This window comes from Ciconia boyciana, chromosome 2 (genome assembly GCF_034638445.1).
Source record: "Ciconia boyciana chromosome 2, ASM3463844v1, whole genome shotgun sequence".
Classification (NCBI taxonomy): domain Eukaryota; kingdom Metazoa; phylum Chordata; class Aves; order Ciconiiformes; family Ciconiidae; genus Ciconia; species Ciconia boyciana.
The window spans coordinates 120,273,150-120,293,856 of NC_132935.1; the positions used below are offsets into that span (position 1 = coordinate 120,273,150).

The window sequence follows — 20,707 nt, forward strand, 5'->3', positions numbered from 1 at the left end:
GTTCTTCCCCTTTGGCAGCTTCTCCAAACCTCACCATCTACCACCCAGCTTTATCAAACACAAGAATTGCCCGAGTCGTCCTGCTTTCAGCAACCTCACAACCCCTTCCCAGGGACCACATGCTCTCCATCCTCGTGGCACACTTGCTTTTAAGGACAAGTACCTGCTTTGTTCTCCTTCCAGAAGGCAGTGATATGCAGCAATGTCTTTCTCCAGCTGTTGTTTTCTGGTCAGCAGATTTTCACGATCCCGCTGCTGCTGCTCAGTTTCTACTTTGATTTCTCCCATCTCTGCCTCCAGCTTGGAAATGACAGAGCCTAGGTTCTGCAGTTCGATGTCATGCCAGTGCTTGGCGTCATATAAAGAGTTCTCCAGACCCCTCTTCTGTAAGGGCAGGACAGCAGACATTAAAACTGTCAGTTTTCATATGCTTCATAGTGATTTTTATTCAGGTTTGGCCAATGTCTCTATTGAATATGCTTAAGTGGAGATGTAATATTGTGAGAATTCATTTCTTTAGATACTTTGAAAAACTTGTATTATTACAAAGGTTGAACTACTTTGGTTACAAGGCACAGATGTTCTTCACATTGTCAAGTACTACCCACCCAGCAATCTCATTGAAATTATTATTGAGTATGAAGACACTGAAAATTGAAATTTGGGGCCCGGTTGTCAAATGTGGTACGCTTAGTGCACCACATCAATCAAGAAGAACCCAGAAACATCTGGCATCTCTGGAAACAGTATCCACTGGAAAACGGGATTTATTCTTAAGTCTGCATCCCAAGGCAGGAATGTTTTCCTCAGAAGGCATGTTGAATTCACATAGAATATACCCATTGAAAACCCAACATTACTTACCAAGGTTCTCAAAGATTCAATCTCTGCTTGCAAGCTCTGTATTTTGCAGGCAGTTTCATGGAACTCGGTTCTGAGGCCCTCCACCAGCTCTTCCTCCTGGGTTCGCACGGCAGCCGTTGTTTCAGCCTGTTGCTGGTAAAAGATTGCGACTGTCGTCACAGCCTGCTCAAGTTATGTTTTAGTTTCCTTACATACCAAACTGACAGCTGATATTGTCACAGTTTGTGGCAGTTCTGACTTTAAGTTTGATTCTTGTATATTAAATCCCTTGGTTGAACAATTCTGGATACTTCTTAGTGTCAAAATTACCATATTTTCTATGCATTTACTGTAAAATGGCTTATACATATAAGTATATATTTTATCTATGTCAACAAAACCTGTTCAGCATTCATACTAGTACATTTAAAATTACCTATAAAAAGAAAATGTTGCTGTGATTTTTCATTTTGTAGCTATACTATAATATTTTTAAAGTGTTTTCCCTGAGCCGATTGGATTTCAGAAGTATTCACACCTTGATTTTTCATGTAGGATTCTGTGAGTCAGAGAGCAAGTCATATCACAGAGGTCAGAAAAATAATTTCTGTTAATTGAATTATGATATTCTTATGCAATTTCACGCTGTTGTTGCTTGTGGGGTTTTATAAGTGTTTAGTTCAGGCTCCTTGAAAATAGGTGAAGGAAAAGGTACCTGAGTAAACATAAAATTTCTATACTTTTTAATGAGGGCTGAGATCAAGGTTTTCAATCCAGAGCTCTGGGCTCTCTAGCAAATACAATTCTTCAGTCAAAACCTACATTTCTTCTGGTTGATGCTAAAGGTAAACTATGCAAAATACTTCCATTCCACTCTGAAAAATCATCTTGACCCTGTCATGCTTTTCTGATTATGCATTCTTTTGTTTTAAAAGTAAGATCAAATTTAAAAAAAATCTGGGACCATGCACCAGAAATAATTTTTGTAATTTTTTTTTTTGTACCATCATGTGAACCCCAAATCTTGCTCATTGTGAATGAAATAATCTCAGGTGAAAAAGGTCATTTAAGTACCAGTTAAGTCTCAAACAGAATTTAGGATTTATGAACCTGTATTGCAGAGGGCTGAATTTCAATCCAAACACCAAAACTGTCCTTTCCAGCAAACTGCACAGAGCCTGTATTTTCCAGAAATATTTTATAGGGGCTTGTGCTTTAGAGAGACATAATCCCACCTCACTAGTCCTGGTGAACCCAGCCTAGTGATCATGGACGTGCCACTCTGGTTGTAAGTTGTGTCTCCTAAGTTGTGTTGAGAGTGTAGTCTGCACCTTATTATGGTACGAGGACTATAAATGCCTCTTTTTAAAGAAATACCACAGAGGGTGCCTTGCATCTATATGGCCTACACCCATTACCTGAAGCCTGGCATCTCTCATTCACATTTACCCTGCTGGTGGCTCAAATGCTACCTATAAATCCAACTTGCCCTCCCCACAGGTGATGTTGAAACTCCTCCAGGAGTTACCCTAAGCTGTCACAGCTACCTGACATTAGTGATGTGAATGATAGAACAGGCAGATGGAGTAGATGGAGGTGGCCACATCAGGCCCTAAATACTGCAGATAACACAGCAAGTAAGCACACACTGAATGAGCTCTAAAGCTTTTGGTACACACAAGGTTTCCCCATCCTCCTTACAGGATTACCAGCTGAGTCACCCCAAGAGTCCACGTGGAGGGTGCTGCTGGGCATGACACTTGGCCTCAGCTTTGGGCTTCCTTCTGTGGAGAATTGCAGACGTAGTCTTTGTGCCCTCTTCACTAGGCAATTCGTATTTTCTGGGGGCTCTGCTCTTCCTATTCCTGAGATGCTCCGCAAGGGAAAGGCTATACTGAATTGTGGTGCCCACAAACAACTGGATTAGTGGAGGGAGAGGATTAAATCATCCTCCTAAATCTTTATAATTTTCATGCTTGAGTTTCCTAGGAATGTGTGGATTTCAAGCACGTCTGTACAGTTCTGAGCCCGGTATTGTGCAAGAGTGCAGAATCTCTCATTAGTCTGTTTTTCATAGAATCAAGATAATTAAAGGATGATTAGGGATAGAACACCAACCTCCAGGGTCTGATCAGCATGATAGCTGCAGAAGGGAAGTGACTTTGATAAGCTCTTAAGAGTGCTGGGAACATGTTAGCAAAGTAGCAAAGAAGGGAGAAAAAATTGACATAATTCACAACATTTTTCAAAACCTTTTACGAGACCTAGTGTAGGGGACGACGGAGGAAGCTGTGTGATCATGTGCTCAGGGCAGAGCATTGCCATGGATCAACAGCTGGTCAAGGACAGGACATGAAGAGGAGAATTAAGGTCTAGTTCCATTATGACAGAAGTTTAAAAGCTTGATACCTCAAGGGTTGCTGCCTTGGGGATGAATCATGAACTAGAAGGATTTATGGATAGCAGAAAACAATATAGACTAGCAATGAGCAGGGGTGGCTGTGTGGAATCAAACCACATGAATGAACAGCGCCACATCGTTAAGTAAAGCATGTTTCGGGGGAAAATATTAAGCAGCTTGCATGCCTTACAAGGGTTTAAATCACTTGTGTCAATTCAGGGAAAGGTTTTGAGCATTATGGACACAAAAAAGTGCAGAGCTCAAACCAATGGACTGGAGTTTTGAGGTTACTTACTTACTCATCTAAAAAAAAAATTCCCATGTGAAACCCTGTTAGGTATGAATATAAATTGGTATGTTTTGGTGCCTGAATACCCGTGAAAAATCTACCCAAGATTGCAAGTCTAGTCAGAAGACAAAGCAAATGAGGCAAGGGAACTGGTCAGAAAACAAAAGTACTGCCCTGACATCCAAGTCAGTGCTAGGACACCATTTGAAATACCTTGGTCTCAACTGGTCACAGCTATGCCAAAGAGTGGGTGCAGAGAAAGGAAATTAAAGCATTAGGGACCAAGGAAAACTCACAAAGGGAGATTGAAGAAAACAGTAATGAAGAGCAAAGGAGAGGAGGAAACTGCTCTCTCTCCTCTGATGTCGCAAAAGAGCAAGGACAAATTCTTCGCAGTGTGGATAACAAAATGGTGCAACTTAGCCACACAGATGACATAAGTCCACACACTTAGTTGAAAAAAGGGCTGGACATAATTAGCAGAACTCTTGTTATCTCTATAAATAGTAATAATCTGAATAGTTCTGTATGAGAAACAAAACCATGTAAGATACAAATCTTCATCATCTGGGTTTAATGAGAGGTATATTTGGCGACAAAAACCCCTAGAATGTCACACCAGAACCTGCTCTGAACTGAAACGGATCTTTCCAGAAATCTGTGATATTCGGATTCTTCCTCCCATTAAAAAATCAAACCAAACCAGGAACAACTTAAACTAGTAAGAGCTTAGACTAAATGGCTAAGTAGGGATGGGTTAGGTTATGTCTGCTTATTGGCATTTCTCTGCAGCATCTGGTGTTGGCCACAATCAAAGACACGACAGTGGGATCCAATGATCAGTCTACTATGAGGTGGCAGTTTTCTCCCCAAATGGTATCTCTCTGCAGTTGAAAGACCAGATATTGAAGGTATGAGAGAATTGGGAAGAAAGAAGTTGTGAGGGTGTGTTTGCACAGGAGGAGGAGGAACAGGAACAAGCAGGACAGGAACGTGGGGACACTGAAGAATTTGGTGCTGTCGGAGTAATGCTCATTTTGCTGAAACCCGGCAGTGGGCCAGGAACAGATTTTCTGGGAAAAGCTTAGGAGGCTACTGAGGATCCTCTGGCTTTTCAGGGCTGCATATGCTTTGTATGGAGGCACTCTCTGGGCTCATGCAGTTTTTTACTGTCACTGACTTTCTTTGGGCTGTACAAGCTGAAAATCAGGCCCCCGCAGACTAACCTTATGAAAACTTTTCTTAGGAACAGTCTGGCCTGCTCACAAACTTGGTGGGATCTCTGGGATAAACTCCTCTGATTGGCTTCTTGTATATTCCCTAGCACCTTTGGTATCACCATTGTCACAGGAGTTTTCTTTATTTTGAAAATGAACACCTACTCAGAGCTTGCATATATCTTTGCAAACATATTTCTTGATTTTTTTCTTGCAGTTTGGCTTCACTACTCCTCTCATAGCAGCTCTGTACCATGGAAAGCGGGGAGGCTATGTTTTTGCTAAATATTTCTATAGCACAGCTGTAGTTACAATTTGCTGTGCCATGATCTGCTGTAATAGCCAACTCAGAATGAGATGGCTTCTAAAATATAGGATCGTGCACTGAACTTAATGCTTCAGCTCTGCAAAAATACTTATTTCAGCCAGCCACTTTGGACAATGAGTGATCCTTCATGACAGAGAAAAAGCTGCCTTAAAAGACTGTTTCAGACTCAGCATCAGGAGAGGAGAGAACTTTTAAAGAAAATGGCTATTATCATCACTTTTCATTTCTAAGTTAATATCCAATTTTCTCACCACTGCCAAAGGAAACAATTTCAAGGAGAAACCCACAAGGAGTCTGTATCTGTATAATTAGTGTAAAGCAATGTATTTTGCCTTTTTGGTTTATAGACCCCTGTGGAGGAATGGCCCTGGTGAGAAGTGTAACAACTGTGGCTTTTCTGACACAGAAGGTATTAACTGTTTAAGTTTGTTTTTCTCAGCCAACATTTCAGAGCCCTTAGAAGTCTCCCACAGATACCTGTGATACCAGCAGGGTCACTTCCACCGCTGCTTAACTCTGTGCATCCCAAGAAAGTCACTGATATTTATGAGTGTATTTTCCAATGGACTTGGACCAAAATTCTTTAGATTTTTACCATCTTATTTGTTTCAAGAAAAAAACCACTCAGCCCTCAAAGTTACTGCAGAGTATTAGACAGATTTTGTGTTTGCTTTGAATCCCTTAATGTTGGAGTGGGTTACAGAGCACTTACCTTGGTACGGAGCAGGGCACCTGCCTCAGCACGATTCTTTTCAATGTCTCTCTCCCAGTGGATTCTGATTTTTTCCAGTATGTCATCCAGGCCACTTCCCAGGGGAACATCAAGTTCTTCCAGCTGAGATCCAGCAAGCTGCTTGTATAACACCTTCACATCCTTGAACAAAAATAACAGGCAGAAAAGAAGGTGAACTGGACAATTGAATGGTAGCTTCAGAGGGGCTCAAGGAAGAGCTCTTGGTTCCACAAACAGAGAGAGTAAGTAAATTTGGTCCCAAAAGGTGTCTCTATATGAATGATTTAGTGCACTGGAGGGTTTCTTTTTCAGATGTGGATTTGCCTTGCTTCTGCATGGGGAGTCTTGCTGGAGTTTCCCTTGGTGGAAGGAGACCGAAGCCCTGCACCAGGGCACTGCCTGGAGCAGCCCTCTCGCAGTGGCAAGTTTCTCCAGCAGTCAGAGCTTGACATCCACACACACTGCACACCCAGGACCACAACTGTATTGCACTATGCAATAACATAGACATGCGTCTACTGGGAGATACAATAAGTTGTGCAAAACAGCAGGAGTCCTATGGCCTTGCAGCTTGTGTGAGCCACGTGTGCTTTTATGCATGTGCATGTTAGATGAAGAGCACTCTCTTTCTCTGTGGCAGCATTCTGTTCTTTTTTTACATATAAGCGCTCCAAAAACATGTAAGCAAGAGAGAATTATTGTGTCTAGAATTGCATGCTTAAAGGTAGCACATCAGTTGTACACTGTGTTCAGGAACACAAGAATAAATGGGTTTTGCACATGTATCTGAAATGTCTGGCACCACAATCCTTTTACGTCAATCTGTTTATATGTGCTATTGACATAAGCAAAAAAAAGTGGTGTAAAAGCATCTGGGAATTGTATTTGTAGGCAGTGGCCCCTGACAGTGACAGTCCTGGAAAAAAAGGATGGGCAAGTATATGTGAATTATGAATCTGCAAGAATGAAAGCCTCAAAATGTGCCCACTCCAAGTGCACAACAGCTTCCAAAGGACTTGACATGGATTTCCTAGTGGGGCCACTGGAGGAAAGAAAGGTTTGAATTAGTTCAGGAAAGTCCTTGGGACTTTATTGTGCCAGAGCTCAGCTGGAGTAATTGCAATAGTTGCTTCCAGCCTTTATTCTGTAACTTCTCTTGAGCAGCTTCCCCTGGTGAAAACCAGTCCTGGGAAAACCAGGTCTGTGCTGGGGTGGTTCTGCGAATGCTCACATACTCCCAATGGGAAAAGAAAGGAGCATCCTTCCACCCTGCAAGGGTTCCTCGCTGGCTAAATGCAGAGCGAGAGGAGCTGTTGGAAAGCTGTTATTCTCGTTACGCCATATATATGGGCAGAGAACAGCATCAGTACCAACGTTTCTGGTTTCACAGCAATCATTGCAATACACAAAGGTTTAAAGGGGATCTTGTGTATTTCTACCAATTTTCTGTTTTTCCTCTTATCTAGAACAACTTTCATCTTTCTCATACCATGCAGTGGTGCTGAAGCCACTGATTATTTTCTGCAAAATGCCAGCCTTGGGATTAGACTCAGGAAAGTAGGGACGGGATGAAGCAACCTCATCTTGGCAACCCAAGTGCCTGTATGCCTGCCAATGTTGCTGAAATATTGTGGTTGGAGAAATAACCCGTAAGAAATGTAAGGTAGGATAGTGCCTCACTTCCGTGAGCCGTCTCAATTCAAGCGTTCTTTTACTTTTGAGGCATCAGCACAATTGCTTGCTGTCCCTTATGTGGGATTAGTAGTACCTCCATATTGGAGCCCCCATCAGTAAAGATGTTGGGTCTGATCCTGAAACCCCTGCTGAAGGGAATAAACCACCTTCATGCAAATAGTGCTGGTGAATGTAATGAGTAAGTGGGAAAGTATTGCAAAATTGGGTAATAATGGGTTTCTCTTCCAGCTGCCTGTCCCTGTGACTTGCTTCAGTGGTGCGTTGCGCAGGAGAGACTCGGTTTGGGGAGCCAAGCAGCTTGCTAAGGCAAGCAAGAGTTTTCCAGAAGAGCCCGGTTAATGCTCAGTGTTAGTGCAGCAGGACCAGAGCTTGTTCCCTGCACAGGCATTTTCTCTTTACACCTCTGGCTGAAAATCAGACGTCACTGTTGAGATGTCCACATACGTGACTGTGCAACCCCGTGACCATCATGCGGTGTCTGGCAAGAAATGAAGTGATATCTCTTCCATGTCATAGTTATCAGATGAGAAGGAGTTAAAACTTAAATTGAAGTAATTTGATCATGCCTCAGAGGTTAGTGCTTTAAGTTAACAGAGAAGAGAGAAATAGGAGCAGTTTTCAGGACAATCCCCCCACCCAGACATGGCAGGCAGAGCTTTTTAGTGCTTGCTTTGCACTAGATGTATGATACCAATTGAATGAAACAGGCACACATTAGCTTTGCAGTGTCCCAAGTCTGGACTTACTTCTTCGTGATTCTTTGACAGCAAAGTCAGTTCTTCTTTCATGCTCTCTATCTGACTCTCCAGATCCATTTTAGTTAAATTAGCATCATCAATCACTTTATATAGGGAATTAATTTCATCTTCCACTGCTTTTCTGAATGGCTGTTCATTTTCATACCTGCAGAGAAAAAAAAACCCCAAACCTTAATACAGCACAGCTCAGCAAGAAACACCTGCATTTTTTTAAATGACACCATTGTGCTAATTAGCTCATGTGTCCCAGACAGAGGCACAGAAACACAGAAGATATACTTTGCTCTCACCTTGTCTTGCTATATTTGAATTTGACTGCCTGGAGTACCCTGTCATTAACTCAGGGTGTAATAAAACAGGCCAAGTTAGCAGTCTGCGCTACAGTGGTTATCAGCCTGACAGGATTCCTGAATAAGCATGGAGAGGCACGTGGTCTCTTGCTAGATCTGGTATTTATATACAGTATGACTATGGGTGGCTTTTTCTCTGTTTGCTTGGCTGTAAACTGAGAATAACTGCTCACTTGTCTACATAAAAACTTTTCAGAGCTATGGTTAAAGAAAACACACACGCATCAAGCATTACTTTCACTAATGAACATGCTGATGGAAGTCTGATCTGTGTTCCAGGATCCCAGCCCATCCTTAAGACCAAATCCTAGTAGTATCAAAATAAATAGGAAAGTTGAGCGGTTGGTTTGTCAACTAGAATTGCTGTTAAAGCAAACAGCTCATTTCTAAACTGTAGCTGCAATGGTAGGGAAAATTGTGGCAGGCAGTTGCTAGTCTACAGTGGTGCTTGCTGCGTCACTCTCCTTTGTACCTTTTCATTTTAGGCTTTCCATTGAAAATGTGGCTGAGTTGCGTGGCAGATCTCCTTGGGTGGAGGCTTTTGTGTCAAACCCATCCAACCTGGGGACCTGGTGGCCAGGGAGGTTAGACAGGGGGGTTGGCAGGTTAGACAGGAGCCAGCTTCATAAACAAGCCCTGCACTCTGCCCCTTGAGAGCCACCTTCATTGCTGGGAGTTCAACAGCCTGGGAAAGAGGCAGCTGATCCCAGTGAGAATCAGGAGCTTCTACTCTGCCATGGACTGATTTGACATCGTTTTTGTTATGTAGACTGCTTGTCCAAGTCAGTTGACATTTTTAAAACATATTTTTTAAAATGACTTAAAATATGAGTGTAGCTTGCTGGATGTAAAGCCACAAAATGAGTAGCTCAGAGTTGTACCTTTCTGAAATAAAAGGCAAACCTAAGAATGTGATTAACACATGTTTTGATATGAGTAAATAAAATAATACCAGGGAGAGACAGAAGTTTAAGGGATTATAAAAATCATAGGAAATAAAAATCAGTTAGTTTGAAATACTAATGTATGTCAGATCTTGCAAAAAGCTATTTGTAAATGAACAAGTCCATTGCGAATAAAAGCTAGAAGGATCATCAGGCTTTCCGAGTAAAATTTAAAGAGCTTCATGCACTCATGTACATGAATATTAGGCTTTGCAAATGGAAAGATGTTAAAAAAGTAGTTTGTCAGTATTTAAGATCTTCTTTTACTATTCATTTCTCTCCGTAAAGACAAGGAAAATCAGTGCAGCCCATTTCTGTTTTCTTATCTAATGTTTCCACACTGATGTTTGTAGTGGTACAGTTTTTGCTTTTCAGCTGCTGCAGTAGAATGATTTTTACTTCCAAAACCACTTGTGTGGCACTGCAAATTAAAACTAATAATCACATGAATGTTTGCCTTTATAAAATGTCAACCCAAATTTGAATGAATACTGACCTCTCAGTAAGAGATCACTGTCTGTATATCAAAGAATAGCTTAAGTCATTTTGCTAGTGCACATTTTTGTTACTATAAATCTTCAAAATCTTCCAAAATAATGTTAGCATCATAATTACTTTGCTGTTACAAAAACCCTCCCAAGTCAGGTGGTTGAATATTCAGCTGAAAAGAATGAGCCCATTCTGTTCACTAAGCACTACTACCCTATAGAGTAAGCGTTTGCGAAGGCAAAGTCTCAAAGGAAGTGGCCAGGTAGGTGCCACCACAAGACTACCTGTCTTTAAAATCTTCAGCACAGGCTTGAATGTTCTCGGTGTGCAGCATAAGACGAGCATTTTCAAGGACTGCTTCGCCCACCTAAAAGAAAGAGACAACAGAGCTCAAGCAATGAAGAGTTTCAGCACATTAGCTATATGCACTGTATATGTGCCTTAAGCAGATGTACAGCTTTGATTCTGAAAATAATCCTTTAGCCTAGGGCTGTTCAAGTGACTCATTCCAGATAATTTAATTAATTAATTTTGTACATATAAATTCACAAATTCTCTGCAAAGAGGCTGCAATTTGTCATCAAACTGTTCATTGGTCCTAAGCATTCATCTTCATGTGGAAGCACATTTATTCTGATTGTCAGCTGGTCACAAGAGGTGAAATTCATTACTGTGTGCAAGGTATGTTCATCATTTTAGTTCATCATCAACTTATATTTTCTAGGTACAGTTTAAGTAGCACTTATGCAGTTCCTATTCTACTTCCCATATCAGCAGTCCTCTTCAAGGTTGTCCTCTTCAGTGAGCCAAGGAATACTTGTTGCTTATGCCACCTGCGAGCCGTCCTCAGCTCCCAGAGCGCTGTTTTTCTTCTCTGATGGGATTGTGTAAGCACTTGTGATAGATATGAGACCTGAGGAGCAGGCAGTCTTCAAAGATTATTACACCGAATGTGAAATGCTTTGGAAAGATTGTGCAAATAAGACTGTGGTATCATTGCTATGGCTCTGGGGGGTATTTTTAATACCTAGGAGGTACTTGAGGGGTAAGCAAACCTGAAAGGGTTGTGACATAGCAGCCTGTTGTGATTCCAGAGGGTTATATAAAATGATAAAAAGGTAAAAAAGACCACTGCCTGCCCTGGAGTCGCACATGCACTGAGCTATGGAGGTGACCAAAGACATGCTGAATTTGGTACCAGGATTAGAGCAATCATCTCTGCAAATAACTATCTGGGGGCTCCAGCCATCCCATGGGCCATGCCACCACTCTAGAGGAGCTAAACTGAACATCTCTTTGGTCTTTTTCAGGAGATGCACATGGAGATTTCCAGTTGAAACTAAACCACCACATGAATAAGAGCAGCTTTTTAAGTGGACCAGGAGAGTTCTTGAAGCAGAAATCTTTCTTTAGATAATTAAGTCTGCACCTAAATGAGACTGCAAATCCCCGGAAGCATTCTGCTCCCCTGAGGTGAAACAGGCCATGCAATGTGGAGACATCAAGGCTGTGTCCAAGCAAGTTATCTCAAGTATTGCAAGTAGGATCGTTGCCTTAGTATGGTCCTACCCGCTCTTTGGCTTGCTGCTTGGTCATGGGGTGGAGGTGGACATGCAAGGCTGAAGCATTTCTAAGTGGTAATTAACATTCATCCTCACAAAATGTGGCTTACTGCTCTAAATGTCTCACAAATGCTTGGACAAACAAATATGAAATATTGTTTGCTATTCTCCTGATGATGTTATCTCTCCTGATAAGGAGACATCTGGAGGAATAACCTATTCCCCACATTGAGAGGTCCATAATGGATCATGAATTAAAAGCACTCTACGTTTTTTAAATCTGAGGAGGCACGAGAGTTAAAATGAGTGGTTTGCTTACTTCTCACCTACTGTTAGGAACAAAAAGAGAAGGTGGCTGTGGCTGGAAGCCTGGGGCTGGAGCACCGTTTCTGCCAGCTCCAGCTCAGCTTGGCTTCCAAAGGAAACAGAGCTCCTGCCATTGCGTGGGCAGACATTTTTTCTTTAATAACTGTGGGATTTCTTGGCCAATTCCAACCAATTCCAGCCAATTCCTATCCCATAGAGGGACAGGCCATCTCAGGGACACCCAGTTCCAACATGTTTTAAGAAACTAGCATCTAGACAGAGGAGAGGAGTCCCATGAATACTGCCACTGGGCAAAAAAGCCCCAGTTGAAGCACGAGAAAATTAGAGAGGGCAGCGAACGCACAGGAGCCAGAGATGTTACAAAAGCCCCAAGTGTGGGCAAGGAGATGGTATCTCACAGCGCGCCAGCCAGCCCCACCGTGCAGCACACAAGTACAGAAGACCTTTATGTGCTCTCTTGCACACAGGACTGGCTCTTCTTCATTGTCCAACCCCTTGTTTCCTTCTCCCTGCTTCTTTGCAGCCCTGCTTTACCAGCACTGGCCTAACTCCCCAGCCCTGGGGTTGTCCCTTCTGTGGCATTTCAGAGCGGCTGGGCAGAGCCAGGACTTCAGGGCTGTGCCGCTGTGTCATCCTCAGGTCCCCTTGCAGGACCTCAGTTTCTCCTGAAAAGTGGGGAAAAGACATTTAGTTTTTACATGGCAGCAGCATGGAGGTAGCGGCAGTTCTTTGACCCAAGCTCTGAATTTTTTTTCCTCCTAATGTTTAGACAATTTACTCTCGGCCTCATTGGAATCTTGTTCTTCTTTTCTCTTTTCTTTTTTTCTTTTCTTTTCTTTTCTTTTCTTTTCTTTTCTTTTCTTTTCTTTTCTTTTCTTTTCTTTTCTTTTCTTTTCTTTTCTTTTCTTTTCTTTTCTTTTCTTTTCTTTTCTTTTCTTTTCTTTTCTTTTCTTTTCTTTTCTTTTCTTTTCTTTTCTTTTCTTTTCTTTTCTTTTCTTTTCTTTTCTTTTCTTTTCTTTTCTTTTCTTTTTTTCTTTTCTTTTCTTTTCTTTTCTTTTCTTTTCTTTTCTTCTCTTTTCTTTTCTTCTCTTTTCTTTTCTTCTCTTTTCTTCTCTTTTCTTTTCTTTTCTTCTCTTTTCTTTTCTTCTCTTCTCTTCTCTTTTCTTCTCTTCTCTTCTCTTCTCTTCTCTTTTCTCTTTTCTTTTCCTTTTTTCCTTTTTTCCTTTTTTTCCTTTTTCTTTTTTCTTTTTTTCCCTTTTTTTCCCTTCTTTTTTTTCTTTCTTTTTTTCCTACAGAAGTTATTGCGTTTTGTCTTCTGCCAACTCATGCACGTATAGATCATCAGAGAAGATTTTATTTTTTTTTTCCTGACTCAAATCAGGGAGCAGAAACGCTGCCTGTGATTTGCTCTGCCCTGTCAAAACAAGCCCATTTGCCTCCAGCAGTGAGCCCGCTACAGTTACAGTATCTGACCTAAAGTCTGATGAAAATGAATGTCTTTGAGGGAACTGGGAACATCCCACGAGCAAAAGTAACATTAATCCTGTGAGCTGCACAGTGCCACTCAGGTCTATGTTAACGGCTAAGTTTAGAGGCTGAATCCAGTGTAAAATGGCTTTTGGGCTGCAGCGAAAGCAGAAGCAGGGAATAGCTGGTGATTTGCCGCTGCCTGGATTTCTGCCTCTCTATGGAGACAAACTGTTTTTCAAAAGTGCTTTTCAGTAGTAATCTTGTGGTTTCATTGAGGCATTTGAGGTGACTTCTTACCTGCCCCACAGTGGATGTCTTTACCAGAACCCTGGCACCATACTCCTGAGGACTCGGTCAACACCTGACTCCCCTCTTCACAGACTGGCAGCTAATGCCAAATGTTCAGTGAGAAAGTGCAGGGCTTTCCAAAACTGCACACAAACCTGAACTGTGCTGTGTAAGTAAAAATGGTATAAAAAATGTCTAATGTTTGGAGGGCTTCAGGGATGAGTGCTGTAGTGGGAGCCAGCAGGCATTAGCCTTTCAGCCCTCCTGGAAATCAGCTGTATATGCTTTAAATCCGACAGTGAACCTGAAGGATAAATAATGACGTGGTTTCTATGTAGAAACCAGGTTTCCTGAAAAATTCTGATTTGCATGAGCTGTGAAAGCTCTTTCCTCAGCTTCAGAAGAAGAAATGTAAGACTTCCATCTAGTGGCTCTTTTGTTTGGTTTAATTCTCCTAATAATCAACAGCTGGATGCAAACACACAGCATTGGTGAGATGGATTCATAGCCGCTTGGCTGACACATGTACTAAAACGCATGATTCAGCAATTTAGGAAACACCCTTCTTTGTGTCCGTTGGAAATGAGAGGGCTTGCAATGCTGCAAGCACTTGGACATTGCCTCCTCCGCTCGTGAAGCAGAAGGCAACGCTGTCCTGCCTCGCAGGGCTTCTGGGAGGCTTAATTCACTGATGCCTGTGTAGCACTTCAACTGCCAAGATGGGAAGTGTTATAAAAATGCAAATATTATTATTAATAATAGCTCCTTTAAGTCACGTATACTCGCATCTGTGATGCGCATGCACCTTTTGAACATGATTTTTTTTTTCAGCTCTTGAATTAACAATGAATATTTGTGGTATAAAACATCTTATCTAGAAAATAGCAACAATTTTCTTTGATTTCACTGTGATTTTATAGATGTGAAAATGCAATTTTAATTTTTAACCAAAAAAAAATCTTATCAAAATCTGCATCAACGTACTGGCCCATTTACTGGGTTATGACTGGCAACAAGGAAAACCATCTGCTTCAAGGGAGTTTGCAGATGCCAGCCTTGATAAACTGTGATGTGATACAGACACTTACGGGGAGAACTTATCCCTGGTGGCTGGCAACTTTTGATTTTTAAGAGAGATCTGACCAAGTTTGGAATTGCAAGATTTACTACGCCTTTCAAATTCTTAGCTATGCTTTATCGATAGCTTTGTATACTTTTGCTATTCTTACAAAGGCCTAATGCCTTTCTGAATGCTGCTGAATTCGTGGCCTCAGGTGTGGCCTGTGATAATGAATCTCATGGTTTAATTATTCATGTAATGGAAAATTATCCGGCTTTTAAGTTCATTTCAGTTAAAGCAAATGATGGCTCTGTGGAGAAAGATCAGAAGATGCTGGTCTAGTCTTTCCTTCCACACACCGAAAGAGATGGTTGATATCAGCCCATTGCCTCCAACACATCGTAATTCACAGCTAAATCAGGCTAAAATAATGCAACCCAGTGCCTGCTGCTCAGATGCCAAGCAGTAAACTCATAACGCTTTCTGTTGTGCTTTCCGTGTTGAACCCCTTCTCAGAGCCTGAAGGAGGAAAACCCAAAGGCAGCAAGAGTGGCCTTGGGAAAGGTAATACCTGGAGAGGAGCTGGGACGATTGATGGGTCCTTTGCTGATTCCTGCTGCATCCAAGAAAACACGACTTCATTTATACATTGAATATTTTATAAGTAAACAGGAATGCATCAAAAAATGCCTTGTTCTTACAGCAGGAGATACCTCCTAAAAAAACAATCTGTAAAAACTGTAATGTTGCCTAAGCACAAGGAGAAAACCTCACCCCCCCACACCTCACAGCTGTAGGGGAAGATAGTCCAAGGTTACGCTGTTGGAGGTGGCTGAGAGGACATAATTAAAACTAATTTATTGTCATCCTCTGTATGGTGGTTGACCAAGCTCTGTGCCATTTTTGTGGGAGTTTGTTGTGCCCTTAGATCAGTGGCAGAATGCTATTTCACCAATTTACAGACGCTACCCATGCACTGTGTTGCGTTAGAGTGTGTTACAGATAATACTCAGTGGCTCTCCTGGCCCCGCAGCAAATAAATTACTCTGTGCAAGTCCAAATGCAGCGATTCCTCGGGCTGTCAGTCCTGTATATTCTCCAGGCTTAATACTAACACTGGGTAAACACTGACAGTAAGGCCAGGTGCAAATAAAAGTATGTCTATAGAAAAACCCTGGTGATCTTTCGAATGCTCCCAACCATGCATAGGAGCCACAGCAGTGATAAAATTGGCCCAGGACATCGACTCCTTCTTCTGCTTTTGTGTTTACTCCTGTGATCTGAACTGCGCTACGTGCCATCTCATAGACAAAATAAATCTCTGTGTCTCCCACGCAGCCGTAATTGAATGGTCACGGAGGCTGAACTACCCTCTCCTCTCTGTAAACTCGCTGAGATTATTTCAAGCATCCACTTTTCCCAGGTGCTGCCCAGCTCTGTGGGAAGGAATTGTCGTTACAAACAACCTCCTATTCTGCAGAAGGGACACATTTGATTAGAGACAGAATTTTCCACAAGAAGACTGGGGTGAAGCCTGGAGAACAGGAGTATGTCTGGGGTAAAATGAGATGAATTTGTATTTCTGTCACATGAATTCCTCTCTGCAAGGATTTCTCATTTCCCTCGTTTCCTGCAAAAATCTTCCCATTTTGCGTCTGTCCCAATTAGCGTGTATCCACCTGCTCTGCTAAAAACCAGCTGCCCAGGCAGATAATTAATGCTGTGAGCTGGATAGTGGCTTCCCATCATTCAGCTCCTGTCAGTGATCCCCTGCTGCAGTAATACCTCTGACAATTGCAATGAAACACGAGTGGTTTTTTCTCCTGAGGGACCCTCCACTCCTACCCTCCGAGTCACTTGCTGCCACATTTGTTTCCCCTAGCTCTGCGTTTAGGAGAAATGCTGGCACCCAGTTGTTACTGGTGGGAGGACAAGTACGCAAAATGTGGGATGCCAGAGCACATCCCAGGAAGGGCAGGAGGGAAACGGGACCTCTGGTCCGCTGGGCTCTCTCCTACCCCACTGCAGAGATGGACCCATCACATTTCTGATTTTGGGACCAGGAGAGTCCGTGACTCTTACACAGCCGTATCCTTGTCTTGTCACTAGCAGGGCAGGAGGATGGGGCTCCTGTCTAGACCCCCCCCCTCAAATTGTGTATTTTTCTTTGCTTCTTGTTCAAAATCTGTTCCTATTGTGGGCATTTGGGTTAAACCAGGCGGCTGCTCAGCCAGCTTTCCACCCCAAAACTTTCACAGCTGCTTCACATGAAGAGCACCGAGGGGTTTATGGCTGCCGGGCATCCCTCCCGGCTGAACGCACGGGGCTGGCTGGGAATCAAAATGAATCCTCAGATTTTGCAGGAGGTTGAAAAAAAGGATATGTCACATGAAGGCGGATGTGGATATCTACAGAAAATCTAGATATATTTACAAAAATTACATCTAGAAATGTATCTGCCAGGTATCTCATTTCAGCTGACTCCTGAACACCTTTTACTTTTCCTACTGGGACGCGTCATGGCAGGAGGGTACTGACTTCGTGTGGTTGCAGCCTTTTCTGTGGCAACTGATTTTGATGTTATTTTAATAAGTGTAACACTTTTGGTGTTGATGCTGGCATACTTATGCCAATTAGCCCCGGGATGAATGAGTCAATCGGTGTTTGGGCTGGATGAGGTCCTACTTGCATTTTTGGCTACATGCTTAATATAAAAAAAGCAAAGAAACCTATTAGTCAGAATTGTACATGACAGCTCAGATTATCTCTGAGAAAGTCAAAACCCACTAAGTGATGCCTCTTTTATTGATTTAATTGAAGTAATTCGGAAACTTTATGTATTCTCTTATGTGTTTTAATGATTAAATATGGATGATGCTAATCTCTTATTTTCTATGATACTTGCAAATGGTACTACTACATAGCTTTATTTTTGTGATTTTATATAGGAAGAGCCAATATTCAAGCTAGATTTCATTATGAGCTGCTCTTATTTACTCATAAGAAAGGAAGGTAGAGGCAAGGTGGCAGGATGACAATATAAAGAAAGCTTAAAAGGAAAGCAATTTGGATGAAAAATTATTACATGAGTAGGTTCATCTGCACTACAATGTTGGGATTTCATATAAAGAAAAATCAAACAGTCCTTCCTAAAGTACCTATGGGCCTACTTTTTGGTCTTAACCATAAGCCCCGGTAGGTTTTACAGGTGAGGTCTACAACTGCAAAATGGGACACTCTTCTGGAAAACATGGGATGGTGGCTGCAAAGCGTTAACCCCCCATCTGACATCAAAGTCCCCATCTACCTCAGCAAGACGATAGCTTCAAGGGAGCTTTTCATAAGCACCCCAGATTCAGAGCACCCATTGCCTTCAGCAGCCAGTCCCTTCAGGAAGCTTTATAGGATTAGCGGCAGCAATGCCATTTACCAATACAAAAAGATAACAACTTTAAAAGTCGGTGCTTAACTGGGCGTTTCTGCTGACATGATGTGTGTACAACAGCTTATGCCGCCGCATTCAGGGTTCAGATGACATTTGTAGCATTCTGGGTGAAGATCTGTCCTAAAAATGCAGCACACTGTAAAAATGCACCCTCTTTCCTACACCAGAGTAAAACTCTGGCCAGCCCAAGGTAAAACACACAATTGTCCCAGGGAACTTAAAGTTGTCTTCCAGGCTTTCTGTAGCCCCGTCGATGGCATTTTCTGTGCCTGGACAAGCACTGCCAGGAAGAGATGTGCAAGATGCCGGGCTCCCGCTCTTCAGGGTCCCATCCGCTCCCACTGGCTGGGAGTCGAGAAGCCAGGACTCGTGAGGTGCACTGAGACCTCGAGGGACAGAGCCCTGCATTCACTGCAAGCAGGATATCAGCCTGCAAAGTCTTACTGGTCTTACTGGTCAGCAAAAGGAACTGTTTGTTGTCCATGAGGTCAATGCAAACACCATTTTGCACCCCCACAATAAACACTTTCCTGGAGAACCCGCAGCCTGTGCCATATGGAGAAGGTGGGAGTAAGGGATGGTGGGGTGGTGACAAAGGGAAGGAAAGGAATCACTCATTTGTAGCCATGTAATTATTATTTTTAAATAAACAGAGCTTTTGAAAATGTGGTTAAGCAAACAAGGGAATAAAGTAAAAATGTGAATTGCTAATTAAAAAAAACCCAACGTGCTTGTAATGATATCATGTTGAGGGATAAACTAATTCAATCCTAGCAGTTTTCTTTTAATAATTTTGATGCTCAGTGTATTAACCACAACTAGGAAAAAAAAATTAAGAAAAAACCCCCACCCATTTTAATCAGCCCAGACTATCGTGCCTTAGGGTGCATTTCAATCACCCCCATGCACAGGATGCCTGAGGCAATTCTCCTGCTTAATAGGCATTTTCCACAGCACACTGTGAAATGATAATGCTAATTATCATGAAGATAGATTTAAAACCCTCCGTCTAGGGCACTGCGCCATGAAATCAGGCAGCATTCATCAGCAGCATCAACCCTCGCCGCTGAAGGTTGCTAATGACTCGTGAAGCTTCCCCGTCCCCCCCGCTGCCGACAGTGCTCTGGTGCTCACCTGATGGTAAATCGCCTCCCAGTTCTCCCGCAGCGCTCCCCAGCTGCCCACGCTGGCCGCTTTCTTGTCCAGGTAGACTCTGATGTGCTCCTCCAGCTCCTGGTTGACCTGCTCGAGAGCTCGCACCTTCTCGATGTACTCCACCAAGCAGCCATTCAGGCTCTCGTAGGAGAGACCCCTGCCCTTCTCCAGCCCCGGGGCCAGGGGCACGGCGGTGGAGGAGCTGCGCAGACCCTGGAGGAAGACGCTGCTGATGCCCAGGGCTCTGCGGGACACTCGGGTGCCCAAGCTGCTCACGCCGCCGGTGGGGACGGTGCCCACATAGACGCCGGGGGGTCTCGACAGGCTCCCTGCGCCCCCGACGCTCACCCGGCGGCCAGGTGGCCCCGAGCCCTCGGCCGCGGAGGAAGAGGGCTGCTGCCCCAAGAAGGATGACCGGCGCCTCGGCAAGGGCATGCTGCCGCTCCAGCCCGCCGAGCGCTGCCGCTCAGCCCGGCCGCCTTGCCCCGCACTGGCGGGAGGGATGTGCCGAGCCCAGCAGGTTGGGGCTCGCGTGGGGTTTCGGCTTTGTGCGATGGCTTTCTGGAAGGGGGGCTTTGTGCTGCCCGGGAGCGCCCGTCACATTGTCCGGGCGGCCGCTGGGTCAGCAATCCCATTTCAGGGGAAATCTCCCTGCTGCTGCTGCTGCAAATGTGGCAGATGAAAAGCACAATGGTGTTTACAGGGACAGTGGGACGGGGATTCAGTACAACGTACGTGTTAAAATACCAGCGGTGTTTTCTGCACTGACACCCAGATGATTTCCTACCCTTATACCCACAGGTATCTAGGCATTTATTACGAACGCATTGGCCGCTCGCACCCATGCTTGCTCCAGACAGAGTCTCCTGCAGCAAGACGTTACCTAAAGTTAGCAAAACTCAAAGTTTTAAGGAGCTGGCAGGGCCATGGCTGAGCCGAGCCAGCCTTTTGCTGCCGCAGAGCCTCGAATGCTCCCTCAGCCCCGCTGCAGCTTCTGGATTTCTCTGCGCTTTGGCTTCACCACCCGACCAAAGCACATTGCCCCAAGCCCAGCAGATTTTAACTAGGGACAAGCACCCTCACGCCTACCCCTGCTCAGTCGGTTTAACGTCACATTATCAACTGCACCCGGTCTGTTCAACAAGGGCCCATTTCACTTGGACTGCATAACATGGCGACAGAGTGAGGCAACTGTGAACCGAAAGAAAAGGGCAAAACAATCCCTGAGACTTATTGCAGGGGATGGGGGAGTTTTCCCCTGCTCTTCTTTTTATGTCACTGCTCTTTAGCGACTAGTGATCGGGGGGTAGTTTATAGGTATATAAGTAGGATGTGTGCATGGTACAGTAGGAT

At 43.5% G+C, this 20,707-nt stretch overlaps 1 protein-coding gene across 1 annotated transcript; it reads right to left on the reverse strand.

Annotated features, from left to right (window-relative positions):
- Positions 1 to 30: 30 nt before the first annotated feature.
- Positions 31 to 19,789, reverse strand: BFSP2 (beaded filament structural protein 2). The gene is made up of 6 exons (XM_072851607.1): positions 19,334 to 19,789; positions 10,332 to 10,414; positions 8,253 to 8,409; positions 5,791 to 5,952; positions 865 to 996; positions 31 to 384 (listed from the first exon to the last, which is right to left on the reverse strand). The coding sequence occupies exons 1-6, from the start codon at positions 19,787 to 19,789 to the stop codon at positions 31 to 33; spliced, it is 1,344 nt and encodes a 447-aa protein (XP_072707708.1).
- Between the last annotated feature and the right edge of the window lie 918 nt (positions 19,790 to 20,707).